The sequence below is a fragment of the Equus asinus genome, chromosome 27, assembly GCF_041296235.1.
Source record: "Equus asinus isolate D_3611 breed Donkey chromosome 27, EquAss-T2T_v2, whole genome shotgun sequence".
Classification (NCBI taxonomy): domain Eukaryota; kingdom Metazoa; phylum Chordata; class Mammalia; order Perissodactyla; family Equidae; genus Equus; species Equus asinus.
In genome coordinates this window covers 12,016,021-12,035,636 of record NC_091816.1, presented here as the reverse complement: position 1 = coordinate 12,035,636, position 19,616 = coordinate 12,016,021, and the positions used below count along the sequence as shown (strand labels likewise).

Sequence of the window (19,616 nt, the reverse complement as noted above, 5' to 3'; positions counted from 1 at the left end):
ACAGCAGCCCCGACAGCAGGGCTCGGGCGCAGCGGCGGCGGCGCCGGGAGGACCTGTCACTCCCAGCAACCGAGGCGGTGGCAGCGGCTTTTTTTTTTGCTTTTCTATTTTGCTTCAATTTCTTTTTTTTTTTTTTGCTCTTATACCTCTTCGCCTTTCTGTGGTTCCACCCACCTCTTCCCTCCCTTCCTCCTCCTCCTCCTCCCATAAACAACTCTCCTACACCCCCCCCCCCCCAATAAATAAATAAAAGGAGGAGGGTAAGGGGGGAAGGAGGAGTGGTGTTGGGGGGAGGAGGAGAGAGGAAAAGGGAGGCAGCGCGAGAGAGCGAGGCAGAGTCCGAACCGACAGCCAGCAGCCCGCACGCACCTCGCACCATGAGATGGCGACGCGCCCCGCGCCGCTCCGGGAGTGCCGGCCCTCGGGCCCCGCGCCCCGGCCCCGCCGCCCGCTCGCCGCCGCCGCTGCTGCCGCTGCTGCTGCTGTGCGCCGCGGCCCTGGCGCCGGGGGCGGCCGCCGGCGACGAGGCGGCTCCCGCGGGGGCCTCGGTGTGCTACTCGTCCCCGCCCAGCGTGGGCTCGGTGCAGGAGCTGGCTCAGCGCGCCGCGGTGGTGATCGAGGGAAAGGTGCAGCCACCGCGGCGGCAGCAGGGGGCACTCGACAGGAAGGCGGCGGCGGGCGAGGCAGGGGCGTGGGGAGGTGAGCGCAAGCCGCCCGCCCGGGACCTGCTGCCCACCGCCAACGGGACCGTGCCCTCCTGGCCCACGGCCCTGGCGCCCGGCGCCGGCGAGCCCGGGGACGAGGCGCCCTATCTGGTGAAGGTGCACCAGGTGTGGGCGGTCAAAGCCGGGGGCTTGAAGAAGGACTCGCTGCTCACCGTGCGCCTGGGGGCCTGGGGCCACCCCGCGTTCCCGTCCTGCGGGAGGCTCAAAGAGGACAGCAGGTACATCTTCTTCATGGAGCCCGATGCCAACAGCAGCAGCCGGGCGCCGGCCGCTTTCCGAGCATCTTTCCCCCCTCTCGAGACGGGCCGGAACCTCAAGAAGGAGGTCAGCCGGGTGCTGTGCAAGCGGTGCGGTAAGTTCCTCGCCCCCGGGGGCGTGCGCGGGCCGGCCGCGGGGGGCGCATTCCCGGGGCGCGGCGGCCCCCGGGGCTCGACGGCTGCTGAGCAGATGCGTTCGGAGGAGTTTAGTTCGAGGTTGTAGACTCTGAGCGATCCTCCGAGAGGGAGGTTTCGCGGATTGGATTCCACAGGCAGCGCCTGCTCCAGTTTCCTGTGTTCCAGGCTTTGCCATTGGTGAAAGCCCAGGTCCTCAGTTGGGGCCGCCTGAAACTTTTTAATCCCTTGGGGTTTGGTTCACCAAGTGGAATGGAAATGGGCCGGCTGCTTTCTTGCAAGTGCGTTGTGGAACTTGGCTTGCGTTAGGAGTTGCTGGTTATGGGCCGCCGTGTGGGGCTTTGCCTTTGAAGGAGGGAGGGTGAGTCCGACAGGATTTTAACGCCTTCCCTTCCCTTTGAGTCCTGAGTGTGCAGATGGTCAGGGTTTTTTTTTTTTTTGTCTGTGGGGCCTCAACAAGGAAAGGTTTTGGCGAACTCAATGTCCAACAGATAGATGCAGTCTGTACCTTGTGAGTAAGTGTATGTGAGAAGTATAAAGTTGGGGTTTTTTTTTTGGTGAAATCATCTCAAGAATTTTTGTTCTCACAATATTTTGGTTTGGAGTATGTTTTGGCACATCAGTGAATCAGAACAGATGAGCGTAATTATGGAGCTTCACTTGTAGGCCCTGAAGAAGAATTTCGGAAGATAAGTTTAGCAATCGATTTCCCAGACCTTTTTCGATTTTACCACTGAGAAGTATGCTTCCCAGATCTCCTTAACATTATCAGGTCTGAGAAATTAGCTGATAATCTAATTGCATTTCTGAGGTAGCATTACATTTATGCCATTCATAAATAATTTCTAGGTTCTAAATATCTGTATAATTTGCTGATTACCATATGATCACTAAAACGTAGCAGGATTTCTTCTCAAACCGTAAATTAACGTGATTACACATTACAAATTCTAACATGCATAATAGCTTTTTCCCTAGGTCTCTGTATCTGTCTAATAGATGGTTGGGTTAATTGAATTTTTACAAAACTCAGCACCATGCCACACTCAGCCTACCTGTGATGCAAAATGTGTCCATTCTTTTAAATTTGTATTTGATGATGGCCAGTTATTTAAATTTCGGATTGGCATTCGTGGTGTTTATATCCTGCAGTTAATTAATACCTAACAGTTTGGTTTTAATGACAGGAAAGAGCATTGCTCATCCACCATTTCCTTATTTTAACAATGCACTTTGTGTGCCAGAGACCTGTGAAGATTGCACCGCTCTGTGGACAGAAGCTGTTCTCAGACAGTGGTGCTGAAGAAAGCTGAGTGACGTTGGGATTCCCCGGGTCTGGCTGATAGATGTCACTGTAAAACACGGGAAACACTCTGCTGGGAGCTGTTTTATTAGGGAGCACAAAAGCTCAACCCCATCGTACTGCAGCATATGTTATTCTGTTATAGAATCTGAAACAAACCTTTTAAGCCGAAACATTGTCCCATTTTCACATGTCTTATATGTAATTCAGGAAGGATTTCGCCTTTACCCCAAACCAGTGAGTTGTGAATCATTCCTTATACATAGTGGAAGTTAATATAAGGGGGAAGGCAGTTGGCAAGGATGCCTAGGACTGGGGGTGTGTTACTAGATTAGCAATGGTGTCAGTTATGCCTTTTAACTAGAAACCAATGTCAGACTTCAGGGGTAAAGTTCTTATAAGCGTCCAGAGGATGTGTGGAAATGGCAAATTCATGTTGTCTGGAGGAATGCTATTCTATTTTTGTGCTTCTAAGGGGAAAACGCTTCACTGAAGGTCGGTAGGTTTGCCCTTTCGCTGGCCTGTCAAGGAAATACATAGTTGCAAGTTGTGGCATGCCAAGCAAAGCAGGGTTGTTTTTGAAATGAGCTGGAAATCTCCCTGCGTGTAATTGAGTAGATTAAGAAATCCTGAAGTTACTGCTCTAGGTTTGTGTAATTATTGTATATGTTTAGTGATTTCAGTGTATTGTACTTCAAAGTAGGATATTGCCTGAAACCTTAACTAATTGGTTTAGCTAAGGACTAATGAAATCGTGCTCAAAGTTTCTCTTGCATTTTTATGAATATATTAGTTATTGTAAGATTGTAGGGTGAAAGTAAATAGTATAAGCTATTTTATGTAATGTAAACTCTGTAAATCCATACTTGGAATATTGAGTGTAAAAGTGTGTATGTGAATGTATGAGTACTTGTGAATTCATCCAGTTGTGTGGTCTCAGTTAACAACCTCTTTCAGAATTTACCAGGCAAAGGAACGCAAATTGGAAAAAATATATACGGATAGAATAAGGGCTAATTTGTCCTGGATGAGCTACTTTTGTGTGCTTCTGGTCAGAAGATTTCAGGGAAAGTGATGGAGTAGAGGGTTCTTATCTAAGGACATGAAGCTGCCCTGGGGCCGTGACGGTTGTGTTCCTGCCTGAGCCATGATGCTAGGCTGGAGAGGGAATATAGCAAAGTCATTTTGCGATATCATACCCCGGGGAACAGTTTCCAGCTCTTACGCGCTCAGCTGCAGTGTCGTTTCCTACAAGTTGCTTACTCGTGTAGGAACTACACATGCAACAGATTAGCCTTAGGGTTGAGCTAATAGAAGTCCTGCCTGAATCCCTCTCCCCCCATCTAAGATAAACTCCTGAGTACCGTCTATATGAAAAGAAGCTCTTCTCTGAAAAATGGACCTTTTGAAACAGAAACCGTTGGGCGTATTTTAGGAGATAACATGGAATCTCGTAGCTTGTTTGCTTTATATTTGAAGTTTGTGTAAATTACACTTCCTTTACAGTTATTTAAATTCTTCCCAGTCTTTGCTTTTTCTCTTGCTCACTGAATGAGCTAAGAAATGTTTCTAGGTTTTGTGTTTGTCAGAATGCAAAATAATTTGCTGTTCAATTAAATTTCTGTTATTCAAATAAATCATTGTTTGATGCGCTACATTTTTAGTTTTCAAAGCATTGTGGTTATACTAGACAGAAACTGATTTCTAAAAAGGAGTAAAAATACTGATGTTGAATAACATTTATAATTGGGTCATGCAATTGTGCATCAATTGTGTTCTTAAAAGCCAATCTAAATATTCGGTATACCATATGATAATTGGAATGTATTGATAATGTAAACATGTTTATCAAATAATTATGATAAATGGCATTCACTTTTTCTAATATCCTCAATGACTATTTAATAAAGTGTGCTCACCTTATGGTGGTATGAAAATGAAAGAAAATGCTGCAGGGATTTCCCAGCCAGCATTGGAGAAAATTATTCTTAATAGGATCGATTTTAAGGAAGTAGCAATAGGAACAGATACAGGTTGACTGCTTGTATTTCATAAATACACATGTAAATTTAATTTCCCAAGTGTTTGTGACTGCTCTCTTTAAACTTTATAAATCTTACTGTCAAAAATCTATGCTGCATTTAACACACTTCTTTCTGTTGAGTGGAGAAACTGTATATGTATTTATTTATATTTATGTTAAAAAATGAAACTAAGATGGGTCATTTGGGAAAACTACTCCGTGAAATAAAAATATTTTCAAAAGACAATTTTAATATCTGAATCAGAATATTTTACAAGCACTAGGGGATAGTTCTCATCAGTTGTGGGAGATCTATAAATCCTCCAAATCTAGGCAAGATTTTACCATATGTCTTAAAGTATTAGGTAAGACCTGGAAGCTTAAACAGCACTGAGGATCAAAACAATGAGCTGTGCTTCCGCTGGCCTGTATCTTTATAGCGAATGAGAACAAACTACGTGATTGGGAGCGTTATTGCCCTTGTCAAGTGTAATCTATTCATTGTTCAGGAAATCTCCTTTGCCTCCATGTCCATTTTCTTCCTATTTTTTCTTAATTATAAATATCTTTTACAAACTATTTTTAAATTTTAATGACAACTTATGAACTGGCTAGATGTCCAAAGATCTTCAAACTCTCATCCGCCCTTAGTATTTAGCAATACTTAGGTTTGTTTTTTTTTTTGATATGCTTAAATGATATAAAAAAATATCTTTTAGGTAGCTCTTATTGAATGGGTATTTTGATTAGCCTTATATAAATAAATGATAAGAATGCAAACAAAAAGTATATAATGAAAAACAATAGTAGGGATCCATTAGCTATTATATTCATTGAAAGCATAGAATGAAAATAAAGGATAAAAAATTAGGGCTCTTATTGACTTACGCAGTTTGTGACCAAAAACAATAGTGTAACATTCCTTAGTCAAGGTTTTTGTAAGAAAGTGAAAACTAATTTTTAATGTTCTTATTTTGTTAAATAACAGAAATGGCCATTGTGGACGGTTTTCCATCCGTATATGAGTGTTCTAAATTTGTGCATGCACATGTTACTCTGTGCTTTTATGTTATAATACAATTTAAGTTAAAATTAAAGTAACATGATGAAAGAATGTGTGACCTAGCTACTCCCCCAAATATCAATCACTTCATAATACCTGAACAACAGATTAGTGGTACCTCTTGTCACACTTTTAAATCTAAAGTTGAATTATTTTGGAATTTACAAAATACAGACTTAAGTCTTACAGAGTAGAGGTTGTGCTAGTGAAGCAGTTGTGTTTTCATATTGTTGTATTTTTATATTGCTTAGTGCTGTAATGTGCTTGAGGCAAGCCTGTTTCTGAAACTTGCCTGTTGGCTTTCTGTCCCCAAATGATCCATACTGGTTGAAGTAGAAAAAAGAAATTTTGGTTAAGTTGAAAGCTAAAAATGGGTTGACTAATCTCTGCTTGGCATAAATGCAATTGTTAGGAAACAGTTCTCCCTGATATAGACTTGCCATCCAGGAATCCTGGAGACAGATGTCTAAGTGGTAATTTACATTATTTTTTTTGGTCTTCAGGAGAACCAGGATATTTTTCCCTATGGAAAATAGTTTCCTTGGAAACTGTATCCTAACCTTAGTTGACACTATTAGGACCTAGTAAAATTTCTATCTTGTGTTTCATAATAACTAAAAAAACGAAACAAAGACAGTTTCCTCACAGCTTGGATGGTGCATAGGAGACAGTCCTACCAGTTCCTGACTCAGGCTTCATATGTGTTTTCCCTTCATCTCTATTTCCCTTGTGAGAACACCGCAAGGGAAGGCTTTAGGTAAACAGTGGGACCCATGAGGGGGTCTTAGTCTATGAGAGACGGAAGCATAGGATTGCTGTTCATCATCACACTGACTAGCCTTCTCTTGACACCCTGGGATTTAGCTGTCTGCGTCCAAAGCATATTGGAAAGCGGAGGTCTTAGATCACAAGACTGTCAATGTAGATGGTCTTTCTGTTCCTGATAGGCTCTTTGTCCAACCCATGAGGACACAGATGTTGACCTGCACTGCATCTTTACCTCAGAGGCTTGCCCCCCGAATCCCAAGTCTCTAGCTTTGGATATCTGCCCCAGTGTGCAGGGAATTGGAATAAAACAGCTCAGCGTGTAACAGGAGGTTACACTGGGCCAAGAGAACCTAGAGGAGGGAATTGTTTCTTTTTGTTTTGCTCCACTGGGCCAGAATATGTGACCTGAACTGGACCAGCACTAGGGGACGTGCCTGATGAGGGCACCAGAGTCTTGGTAGTGGGAACTTTCGGGAGCCTAGGGCATGGAGGGGGCGTGATAACAGAGGTGAAGCACTCACTGTCTGCTTTGCTAAATTTGGAAAGCCCTCAGCAGTAATACTATGATCCCGAAAGACTTTGTCTCTCCTCTGGGAATTCCCATTAAGGCAAAGCAAGCTAAAAAATTGAGGGGCTACCTAAAACCATGTGGTTATAGCTACCATTTATTGAATGTATATCTTTTTGCCTCTTTCATTGACATATAACTTGCTTGTTGTGTATAGTTTAAATACTTTTAAAATAATGAATCAAGTGAACAAATGACACAAGCACTTGAGCTCCTTGGATAGTGACAACCATTGTTCTAGGCGAAAGTTTGAAAGAAGAAGAGAAAAAAGTTGTCCTCCGATTCTTTCTCTTCAGGTCTCTAATTGGGTGAGATGAGTGTCTGTAGGAAGTAGCATTTGGAGCCATATCCATATCCTACCGAGATGCCAGCCTCGCCTCTGGACCGACCTTTGGGCTTCAGAGAAAGCTTATTTAGTTTCATAAAATTGGTTTTGCCTCAACTGTTCCTCGACAATATTGATTCTGTGTCGTCCATAGCTCCAACTGGGGAAAAAAAAATCCCTGTGTTGTAAAGACTTAGAAGAAGAGAAGGGATTTCGAATAGTCAGTGAATCCCTGCCATTGTTTTGAGCAGACCCATTCCCCATTCATTCCAACTCATTTTCAGTACTAGATCTCAGTATCCAGAAATTCTTTGCTCTTCTTTGATCTCTCCTCACAGATGTTTAACCATCTCAGTGCTATGAGTTCAGTTCTTGTAACTGAAGATGGAAAAAAGCACTGCTTGTATTCCTAAGAAGTAATAAGAAACGATTTTAGATGATTTACTTTTCGCTCTTTTTTTCTTTGTTTTTAACATCATGTCAGCTCTTGGTTAGACTGCAGGTGGGTCAGCAACGTGCCCATTTGGGCTCTGATGAATAATGAGATCCTTTTCCTTCGCTTTCTCGGCCGGCCCTGGAGACACCCTGGGAGATGATGTGTTATCTGGGAAGCAGCAGATGCGGTGGCAGCATTTTCTTTTCCTGCAGGGAGCGGGCGGCTGCACCTCTCTACAGAGCATGGTAGCTATCTACTGGGGAGGAAAAGGAAGGCTGTGTTTGCTTTAAATAGAATCTGTCATTAGATTTTACCCTTGGGAAGTGATTCTGGTGGTTAAGGCTCTTTGGTGACTGCCAGGATGGAGGTGTTCTGCTCAGAGTGGGTGTGCTCATTATTCTGTCGTCAGCACAAAAGGGTCACAGCTTTGAATTGAATTGCCCAGGCTCTCTACTTCTTTGCAAGCCTGGACACCTCTGAGATGCTTCTTCCTCCATTGTCTTCATTCCCATTCACTGAAATTGGTTACGTCTTGTCCTCAGAAGCACTAGCAACTTTTCTTTCATTGGAGTAAGAATTTTATTAAAAACTCTAGCATTTTGGAACATAATCTTATTATGGTGAGCAGTTTTTTTTCCCCAAATTGTGGTAACATAAAATTTACGATTTTAACCTTTTTTTTTTTTTTTTTGCTGAGGAAGATTTGCCCTGAGCTAACATCTGTGCCAATCTTCCTCTTTTTGCTTGAGGAAGATTAACCCTGAGCTAATGTCTGTGCCAGTCTTCCTCTACTTTATTTGTGGGTTGCCACCACAGCATGGCCAATGAGTGGTGTAGGTCCACACTTGGGGTCTGGACCAGCAAACCCAGGCTGCTGTCATGGAGTGCACCGAACTCAACCACTACCCCACAAGGCTGGCCCCTTAACCATTTTTAAGTGTGTAGTTCAGTGGTATTAAGTATTCACATTGTTGGGCAACCATCGCCATTATCCATCTCCAGAACCTTTTCATCTTTCCAAACTGAAAGTCTACCTATTAAACAACAACTCCTCTTTCCCACCTCCTCTCAGCCCCGGGCAACTACCATTCTACTTTCTATTTCTATGAATTTGACTATTCTAGGTACCTTATATAAGAGGACTCATACAATATTTGCCTTTTTGTGACTGGCTTATTTTACTTAGCATAATGTCTTTAAGGTTCATCAGTGTTTAGCATGCGTCAGATTTCCGTTTTAAGGCTGAGTAATATTCCATTGTCTGTACGTACCATATTTTGTTTATTCATTCATCTATCAGTGAACACTTGGGTTGCTTCTACTTTTTGGCTATGTGAATAATACTTCCATAAACATAGGTGTACAAATATCTCTTCAAGACCTTGATTTCAAATCTTTTGGGTATATACCCAGAAGAGGATTTGTTGGATCAGATGGTAATTCTATGTTTAATTTTTTGAGGAACCACCACACTGTTTTCTACAGCAGCTCTACCATTTTGCATTCCCACCAGCAATGCACGAAGGTTCCAATTTCTTCATGTTCTCACTAACATGTGCTGTGTTCTATTGTTTTGATAACAGCCATCCTAATGTGCATGAAGTGGTGGTGAGCACTTTTTATATTGTTTTCTCTTTGAAGTTGGTGTCTCTAATTACACTGTCATTAATAAGAGACAAAAGTTCTTGGAAAACAGAAGCATTTATCTATTCAACTCTTAATTTTTCCTGAACCTGAAGCCACCAAATAACAAAATTACAACTAATAGCTTAAGAAAAATGAATAAAAACTTTAAAGAATAAGCTTAGCCTTTGGTCACCATAGGAATCTTATATTTCTATTCGTATTGCTATCAATATAGTCCAGAAAGGCACCTTATCATACTTGGATTAGTATCAGAATCTTTTAATTGATTTTAGTTATTTATTAATTTTCCGTTTTCCCCCCTAATTTCCCTGCCTCTATTCTTTCCACTGCTCCAAGTCACCTTCCATTAAACACTGCACTGGAGGATGAGTCATTCTAAAGTACTGCTTTTATTAGACCTGTTTCCCTGCTCTGAAACTTTCAATGGATGCGCCATAGTTAACTCTAGATCCCAACATTCAGTGTCCTCCTTAGTCCAAACTGAGCTTAGTCTTTCTCAGTTTTACTATAGAAGTGCTTTTATCTAGTCTAACTGCTCCATGAGTAGGCCATGCACTTTCCTAATTCTCCTGTTTTTACATATGCCATTTCCTCTGCCTGGATCTGCTTCTTCCCTCATTTCTGCCCATAAATCCTGTGTCTCCTGCAAGGACAGCTCATCCTACTGCTTCCATGACAGTCCTAGTGTGATGGTGCCAGAAATACTTGCTCCAGCCTTTCAACACAGAGCACCTGTTTACTGCGTACTTTAAACATGGTGCTGTCACAAATTTCCTTTATCTCGTGTGTTCTTGAAATTAATGTATTTAAAAAATTTTCCATATGTATATATGTCTTGCCTCACCCAGTAGGCCATGTGATCCTTGCAGGCAGACACTTGGAGTGTCCTAAGCTTATTTACAAGTGAAAAGTGCCCCAGCCTCAGAGTCAGGAGAACTTCTTTCCACGTCCAGCTTTGTAGTTTAGTACCTGTGTGATTTTAGGTGAGTAACTTTACCTCTTTGGGTCTCAGTGCCCCCTAATACGCAAAATGAGAAGGTAGAACTAAAATGCTTTTCATGGTCCATTCAAACTGCCTCTGGTCCTCATCCAGAAATGAGCCAACATACAGACTGCTTCTGCTCCTGCCCCTGGAGCTTTTCTCTTCCTCTGCTCTCATCTTAGTGTTGTTCTAAGGAGCATAATCACGGGAAAACAATGGTGAAACTTTCAGACAATCTGAAAGAGGAGTAAGAGAACTTAATGAGCGGGAACCTTCGAGAGAGAAAGTATCTCCTTCTTCCTCAAATCTTTTCACCTCCCTTGCCTTTTTGTGTCATTTTGTTAAACTGTATAAAATACCAGAAGTTATTTGTATTCACGAGCATCATCTTTTTAAGAAGCAAATACCATTGTCTCTGCAGGCCTGTCTTTGAAATTATAAAGTATGATTAATAGATTAATCCATAACCGGAAACTTTTAAAGCAAGAAAGTTCAGTTGTTTGTTTTAATGAAATGACAAAGAAGATTCAAAGTGTTTTACTATGAGTTTTTACTTATTTTAAAGATGTGAATCTTGCCCTGTCTTAGGTTCCAGTAATTAGTGCTACTGTGGAAATGGACGAGGCCAACACAGAGAGTAAGGAGAGCTTGGTTTTCAGCTGGATGGTAACAGTTCTGATGATGGCAGGGAGAGGATCCTTGCCTTGATGCAGGGTTGAGTCAAGAGGCCTTCTTTCTCAGCTTGTGATTCTCATGGTTTAGCAAGAAGATGATATATTTTAGTCTTTTTATGCATAGAATGAGCAATGCAGAAACAAGTTGTCAAATGAAAAATAATTTGATGTGACTTTTTAAATTACTGCATGAAGAGGCCTTGGCAATGCCACAGGGGCTGCGTCGGGGCAGGGCAGGACTCAGCTGGGCTATGGCCCGTTTGTTTTTTCTTTTATTTTGGCCCCTCATGAATTCTTCTATCCCAACAGATCCAATGGTGCTTAGAAATCATGGCTCCTAAATCCATCTCTCTAATCCAGACCCTATCTTTTGGCCCCAGATTCATATATACAACTACTTACCGGATAATCTACCCAAATGTCCTACAGACATTCTATATTAAACACATTAAACAATGTCTCATCATCTCCCCTGCCAGTCCAACTGTACATCTGTGTACCAATAATGAACTACTGTCACAACTATTACAATCACTATTATTATGACCAGTGGCTTCCTTGATTGACGGCTTATTTTGTGCTAGATAAAGCAGTAGGTGCTGGTGTGAATTCAGTTAACCCCTCACCATGTGATAGCATCAGTGTCTTCCTAGTTAACCCAAACCAGAAGCCTCTTCTTCCGCCCCATATCACTTTGGTGACCAGATCCTATTGATTCCATCTCCTTAACACGTCTCATGTTCCTCCCTTGTACCCTGACTCCATTGTTTCTGTAGTAGTTCCCATTCTTACTGTATCTGTAATAGCCTCTTATCTTTGCTCATGGATTTTCCCCTTCTTAAATTCATTCTCTCTACTGCTGCTAGAGTTATCTTTCTGAAACAGAAAAGATCATACTATACCCTTGCTTAAATCTCTTCAGTTGCCGTCAGGATAAAATCTAGATGCCTTAGAATGTCACATAAGGCCTTTCAACTTTTGTTCAAGTGTTCTTATCCAGTTACTTCTCCTACCTGGAACCCTGTGCTACTCTGATGGCATTGCTTCACATGGGTCACGTGAATTTCGGGCTCTATGCATTTGCACATATTGTTCCCATTTCCCAGCGAGGTCTGCTTATTTATCTCCCTTTTATATCTTTGCTACTCGTTATTCCAGATTGACTATGTCTTCCAGTGGGAGAATGGTTAAATAATACTGTATAGCTATGTAATTGGTTATTCTATAGTCTTTAAAAATTTTGTTTGTAGAAGGAAGTATAGTGATTTGGAGATATGTTCATAGTATATTGTCAAGTGAAAAAAAGAGTATTATAATACAATATGTGTATGACTGCTATCTATCTATCTGCCATCTATTTATATCATCTATCTGTCAGTGTAAAGAGAAATAAAAGCCTGGAAAGCTGTATAATAAAATGTTAACAGTTGGGCATTGGAATTACTGATGTTTAGAATTTCCTTCATTTTATTTATTTGTATCTCTAAAGTTTCTGTAATAAATGTGTGTTACTTTTAACAAGGAAAAGGAATGCATGCTATTTTTAGTAGAAATACTGTTAAGAACTGAGTCTTCCTTAAGGGATTTTGTCCCTTTAGGACACTGCCTTCCTCATAGTAGATGTGCTAGTTGGGGTAGGCTAACTGCTGTAACAAATAATTCCCCGAATATATACCAGCTCAAATGCAATAGTTTATTTCTGCCCAGTGAATAGAATACAAGAAGTTCTAGTCTTGTCTTTTCTTTGAAAGAGACCTGTGCTAACACCTGAGACATAGCTGAAGCTCACTTCAGATCAATTTGGTTGAAAAAGGCAGAGATTCCAATTTGTGATGGTCATTTTATTTTTAATGGCATAGCCATCCTCTGAAAAGTAGACAGATTTGCCTTCTGCTGCCTCCTTGCAGTGGGAGAGCCCAACAGTTACGTGCAAAGGAGATCATAACAGCCGTCTATGTTTGTTGTAGATAAATAGCAAATTAACTACGTGCTTCTCCTTGTGCTCAGCTTAGCATTTTATGGGTTATTTTTGCAACCAATCTTTAAAGTTCAGTGCTCACTATGTCTGGTTTCATTTGATATCATTGAAAATGCAGAGGGTCAGGCCACATTCACTCTGTCTTTCATTGGCATGTCAGGATGCCTTTTAGAACTCCGTGTTTAACAAATCATTTTGATATAGGGACTATGGAGAAATACTCTCAGGCTTTATCACAGCTGACTTAATTGGGTTTCATGATGCACATTTCTTTTTAGTAGGATAAATTAAAAATGGCTGATAAAACTGCCTGTGAAAGCAAAATTGTTAGGTTAAACTTGCCCAGTGTATTAAATGTATTGATGGGTAATCTTTCCACCATTTTTAGTCACTTTTATTAACTTTTCAGTAGTTTTATTTCCAGTAACTTGCTAAACAACTGTCATTATGTTCTCAGTAATATTTCTCTTTAAGATACTATTGAAAAGTCTATGAAAATGATTAAGCTGCCAATGTCACCCACCTACTTCCTGCTAGTGAGAATTGTTGGTGATTTTGTGATTAGCTGTGATCTATGGTTGTGATTCCTTTGTGCAACCCTGGAGAAAAGGGAACCAATTCATAACAGGTGAATGGAGACAATGAATGAATGGTTTTGAAGCTATGTAAAATAATTTGTCTTTTGTGCATCTACATGGTACATGTTATGGTTATGCTCTCTTTAAAATATTTTTATTAAATATTGAGATGATAAAGAGGATACTAAAGAATTATGTGTTAAGTATAAAGAATAATGATACATTTGTTCTCCTCTTGAGTCTCATCTTTGTCCTGGACCATTTGGCTTTGTAAGGTCTTGAGTTCCAGGTAACTAAAGAACAGCTTAAGAAATTGTCTTACCTGTAGGTCAATCAGGGACATATCCATTCATTAAGTAAAATGGATTAGAAATTTATCATTAATTTACCCCTTATCTTTTTTGATCTTTTGTATAGACCCCAAATCCTATTTCTTTCCTCTCAGGACTCCTGACCTATGAGAGAAATCTGAGGATGTTGCTTAAATAAATTATGAGAATCATGAGATTGTGAAACAAATGTGGGTAGCTAATCGAAAACGGGAAGTTATGAATGCACTTTATTATTATCCAATTTATTATTATTTATTTATTATCCAATAAATATCTATTGGGCATCTATTATTTGCTGGTCTCTATACTGATTTCTGGAATCACGGTGATGAAGAAATTAGACACGGCCCTTTCTAAGCTAATAGGGTAGAAAGAGCAGTTGCGTAGAGAATTGTATGATACAATCTACAACTGTGCCAAGCTTTATAAGGGAAAAATACAAGAAACTATGAGAACATATAACAGAAAAATCTGTCTTAGTCTGAAAGATACAAGAAGGTCCCCTTGAGAAAGAGACATTTCTGATGGAGGTGGGAGGAAGAGGAGAAGGGAGGAGGGATGGACATTCCAATCCTGAGGCAGGGATGAGGAAGAGCAGAGAGGAGAGTCAGTGCAAAGGAGGCAAGAATGAAGTCTGAGAGGTAAAGAAAAAAATCAGACATTCTGGACTCTTTAGGATTTTGGACTTTGTCCAAAAAGCTTGGGAAACCACTGCATGGATTTTAAGCACATATGTTAAAAGATTCCCATTTTAAAAACATCACAACTGGCTGTTGTGCAGAGAAACGACTGAAAGGGACCTAGAGTGCGTGCAGGGCACTCAGGTGGGATGCCAAGTGAGATCAGGAGGTGGGCTTGCACTACAGTGCAGGTGGCAGAGATGAAGAGAAGCAAAGGGATTTGAGATTATTTTGGAGGCATCTTCTAGTCTTGGTTATGAAGGTGGAGTGCTTATGGAGGGGGGTGGGGAGGATGGCCCCCAGGTTTCTGGAATGAGCAACTGTGTGTGTGCTAGGGAATGAGATGGGGAGTACTACAGGAGGAGGACGTTAAGCTCAGTGTGTTTTTGATATATCCAAATTGAAATGCCAAGGAAGCACTGGAATGAATGGCGTTCAGAAGAGAAGTCTGGGTGGAGTTTATGAATGTGGGAATTTTGGGCAAGGACATCCTTATTTCGGTCTCCATGGAGTAGATACAGTTGCTTAGAAAATGTGGGTAGAGGGTGAGGAAAAGTGAGTAGAGAATGAAGCATAAGGAACAGCAACCTTTAAAGATGAGGTACAGGAAGAGACAGAGGTGACAGGAAGGGAGCAGCCACAGAAGTGAAAGGAAGGCTGAACAAGGATTCAGCGTGGAAGAAGGGGTCACCTGTGTCTGAGTATCTAGAAATCATTTTGGATGATGGGGAAGGGAGAGCCCAGAGCAGCATTTCCTGAGTGCTGATTACTGCCGAACACTATATGTTTAAAAGTGTGTATTGTTAGTAGCAACACAGAGCCCTTATAAAGCAATTCTCTCTCCAAGTGCCCGCGGTGGAGCCCACACAGGTGGGCTAAAGTACTGATGGCCAACCTCTGGATTATTAAGATTGCGTTTGAATAATATTTTAATTTATTTGAACATATGTAGCAGGAAGCTGTTTTAAGAACTGTGATCCTTTTTTTGGCGTGGGGTTTGGAAGAATGACTCTACTTGTGAGATCTAATGGGTAGTCTGTATAAAGATATGATTTAAAAATATCATGTAATTGATTAAGTTATATAGTGTTACTAAAGTGTTGTCGAAGGTCACTCTTTTATTGCTGTTTTTCACCTTAGCTAAGAATTCTTTCCTGCGTACCATGTAAGCCACTTTAGTGACAAATTATTGTTCAAATTTTTCTTGACACACTGACTTGAGAACTAACTACTGTCTATAGTTGGTACCCAGGTCCTATGGGAATTTACTGCATTGTCACATCAATACTTGTGATGTGACATCTATCAATCTAATCTTAAAAAATATTTGAGTCAAAAGGTCCTTGGACTGTGTATTAGGTTGACACAGAGCTACATTTATCTGAAGCTATGACTGAGCATTTTAATGAGCAGCAGTCAAGAAATGCAATGTTATTATTCTGACAGTAACTGAATGCATTTTTCCTGCCCGTCTACAGCCAGTCGTTTTATTGTCTAGGAAGTTGCTGAATTGATGCATTCATAGCTGTTAGTTGCATAAGGAGTTTGAACCACCATAGGAAGAATGGTTTTGAATTTCCTGTTTTCATTTGTTTACTTTCTGTACAAGGATTTTTGTGCAAGGATTTTTTTCATTGAATTTTCCTAACTTCAATACAATGTAAATAAGCTAGGAGCCATATTTATGAAAACTGTACATTATAAATCAAAGGAAATGGGTAAAAGGATGAAAAGGAAATCTCCAAAAAATAGGAAGAAAAGGTATGAAACCTTTGACCTCAGCAGCAGGCTCCTCAGTCCTGTTCTCCCTGGGGAACCAAAGATGGGTTTTTGGACCAGATGATCTGATCTTGGACAGCCTGGTGGCTTGCAAAAATCATTTGCATGTTAGAATATGCAGATCTGTGGTCTAGACTCCAGAAGATAATAATTCATTTGGTCCACAGTTTGTCCTGAGAATTTGCATTTTTGGAAAGCTTTCCAGGTGATTTTGGTGTCCACTCAGCTTTGGGAGCCTTTGAACTCTGTTGTTTTTTTTAACTAATAAAGTTGAGGATTCTCTGGAAAGGGAGAAGATGAGTAAGAAAAAAGAGAATTAGACTTTACTAAGTTTCTATTATGTGCTGAACATTTTTACATATTTTGCCTCCTTTATTCCTTAACACCATCTTGCAAGGTTTATCATTTTGTTCCAATTTTAACCCGAGATTCAAAAAGGTTTACAGAACTTTAAAGGTCACACCGCTGCTGAGAGGCAGAACCCTTATTTGCATTCAGGTCATTTGATTTCATCTGTTAGAACCATGACGAGGTTTGGAACAGTGCGGCCTGAGAGAATTCTAGTGGCATCATCCCTTGAGTGAGGCCGTCTTGCCCTCTCTGTCGTAGCGGGCCTCCATTGCTAATGGTGAATGTTCTTGTTCATCTTCAAAGAATGTACATGTGGTTGACTGGGTAGGGAGGACTGGATGTGTTTTGAAGTATTGAAGTCAGACACTCTTGGATAAAACCACATCTCCAACAGTCTGTAATGAACAAGCCAGATTATTGTGTCCAGAGATGACATTGTGTGTCTAAGAGGTCTGGCTAACAAGTTCATTATCTGAATGAGGAAACACTACACATTGACATTAACATTTCCCCAGGAAGGGAATAAGACACGATGAGGTCCAGTAGGGGACAACCTGAGTGGACTAAACATACTGCTTAAAGGTCAGGCCTTGGTTCCTGGACTTACCTCTGTTGCTTGTGACCTTGAGAACATTACTTGATGTTTCTAAACTTGATGTAAAATGAGAATCGTCTGTCTTTTAGACATGAGTGAGTTTGGGTTGAGATAATGTATTACAGTACCTACGTCATAGTAAGTTACCTGTTGGTGTTAATTGGGAGAGCTAAGGGGTAGTCATTGTAAAGCCCGACTTGAGGCAGGGAGGATGCAGTGTGGCTGGGGACGTGGAAGGAGGTACTGATAGAGGCAGAAATAAAGATGAACAACACCTGCTCGAGTGCCGTGCTCTCCATTCCCTTTTGAATCCACAGTCTGCTAGTCTGTGGCGCTGAAGGTCCTTTCACAGCGTGGTCCTCCAAGTGTGGTTTGCAGATCAGCAGCATTGTACCAGCCTGGTTCTCATTAGGACTGCAAATCCCTGAGTCCTCCCAGACCTGCTGCTCTCTGTTTCTGATGCTCTCGGAAGTCTGGGCAGCCCTGCTTCAACAGGTGACCTCCCTTGGAGTGAATCGGGTCTGGGGAGGTTGCCTGGTCAGAGAGGAGCGTCTATCCAGGCTCAGCTGTGCTGGCTCTGCAGCAAGGGTTCTTTCTGCAGAAGGCTGGATGTGGTGGCAGCAGCAGTGGCAGGTGGAGGACACTGAGTGAAGGAAGAAAAAAAAAAAAGAGAAAATCTTTCCTAAAAGAGTTAAATGATAGCATGCTCTTTCTGAATGGACTCTGGGACATGGCACGAAGAATGAGCAATATTGAAATAGCAGTAACAGTACCCTCAGAAGAGCAGCCGGGGACCAGGGGAGCAGACAAGATGGTGGGGAGGGGAAAAGGGCGGGTGGTCTGAGGCTCCCACAGGGAGGAGAGAGGAGACCCCCCTCTCTCGAGCTCACACTGAGCCCTGAGCCTAAGCAGCAACAGATTGGGGCAGGTGCCTTTGGGGAGAGGAATTGAAATGGCCTCATTCCAAGAATGACTCTGAGGGAACCTTCCAGCACATACAGGGAAAAAAATAATCTGTCAGACTCCACTTGCCTAACTGGAGTGCAGAGTGGCTGCTCAAATGGTTTGGGCTCAGGGCTTTGGGAAGGTTTCCCATCTTGCTGTGTGCTCTGTGGGGCCAGGCTGAGAGCAGAATTTTTGCATTTAGAATATCTCAGGGGAGTTGAGCAAGATGAAAACCAACCTTGTTGTAGCTATGAAAATGGACATGGTGCTGCTTTCTATCTTCTCCCTGCTAATGACTTGAGCTTATTTGGTGTACTCGCTCTGTGCTAAGCCCTTCTTGTTTATCTTGCTAAATCCTGATAATAAACCCAGAGGTTGACATCATTATACCCATTTTACAGATGAAACTGTCTCAGAGAAGTTATGATGTTTGCCCAAAACACACAGCTAAGTGAGTGGTGAAGCTGGGATTCAGAATCAAATCAGGCTTGTTAGAAAGTTTCCTTTTATACTCAAGGCAGGCTTTCTTACCTGGCTCTTGGAAAAAAAAGGAAAGGTTACATATGTGAGAACCATTATAATGTAAATAATAAAAACAACAGTATTTACTCCTTGCTCTCCTTAATTCAACAAGTATTTATTGATCTCCTTCTGTTCCTGGTTTGCTGCCTGCTTAACTAGAGTGGAGACATCACGTGTCACAAGTTCAGATCTATGAACTTGACTTGTCCCATGAAGGAGAAAGCACCTCTGTTGGGGCACAGGAACAAAAAAAAACATCTCTAGGGAGGATATCAATTTAAGATGGTACATTTTGGGTAACCAGAATTGTGTTTCATTTTATGTTTGCAGAATTATGTTGCATGTATTTGTTTTGGTTTGGGAAAACAATTAGAACGGGGAGCGTCTTATCAATACTCGACATTCGCCCCTTCTCTGGATAACTTCTGCAGTAACAAACATGGGCCCACCTGCCACAAGAGATAATAAAACTCTCACAAAAGAACCTCACCAAATGGGGGAGAGCTTATTTCTATGTTCTTTTTTCTTTTAGATGAAAAAATGTATATCAACACTTTTCCTTGGAGGGAATGTAATTTCTGTTTTAGTAGGAGATAATAGAATAACACTCTGGCTTAAACTCTATTATCAGAAAACATTCGTTTGTTTTTATCTTGAGGTTAGGATTTTTCATTTACTGTTGGGAGTCTGCAGTAATATTGTAGTCATCATTTGCTATGATATTATTTGGCCATCATTCATTCTTTTAAATTCCTGTCTCTGGTCTCATTTATAATTGTTTTTACATTTTTTATTACTAACATTTAATAGCGACCACCCATTAGAACTATTGCAGTACCTAAGTATATTATAAATTTATCTGACATGTTATTGCTTCTGGATTATAAACTGGGAAATAATTGCAATTCTTGTTCTTGTTGGAATGCTATTATTATGATGATTTAGTAATT

The 19,616-nt window shown here is 41.2% G+C and overlaps 1 protein-coding gene across 1 annotated transcript; it reads left to right on the top strand.

Annotated features, from left to right (window-relative positions):
- The first annotated feature begins 266 nt into the window (after nt 1-266).
- Nucleotides 267-1,238, top strand: LOC139042264 (pro-neuregulin-2, membrane-bound isoform-like). The gene has a single exon (XM_070499861.1). The coding sequence runs from the start codon at nt 378-380 to the stop codon at nt 1,203-1,205; it is 828 nt and encodes a 275-aa protein (XP_070355962.1). The 5' UTR covers nt 267-377; the 3' UTR covers nt 1,206-1,238.
- The last annotated feature ends 18,378 nt before the right edge of the window (nt 1,239-19,616 follow it).

What these genes read in the sequence shown, in the direction of transcription:
- LOC139042264 (XM_070499861.1), top strand. Translation starts at nt 378, where the DNA reads ATGAGATGGCGACGCGCCCCGCGCCGCTCCGGGAGTGCCGGCCCTCGG.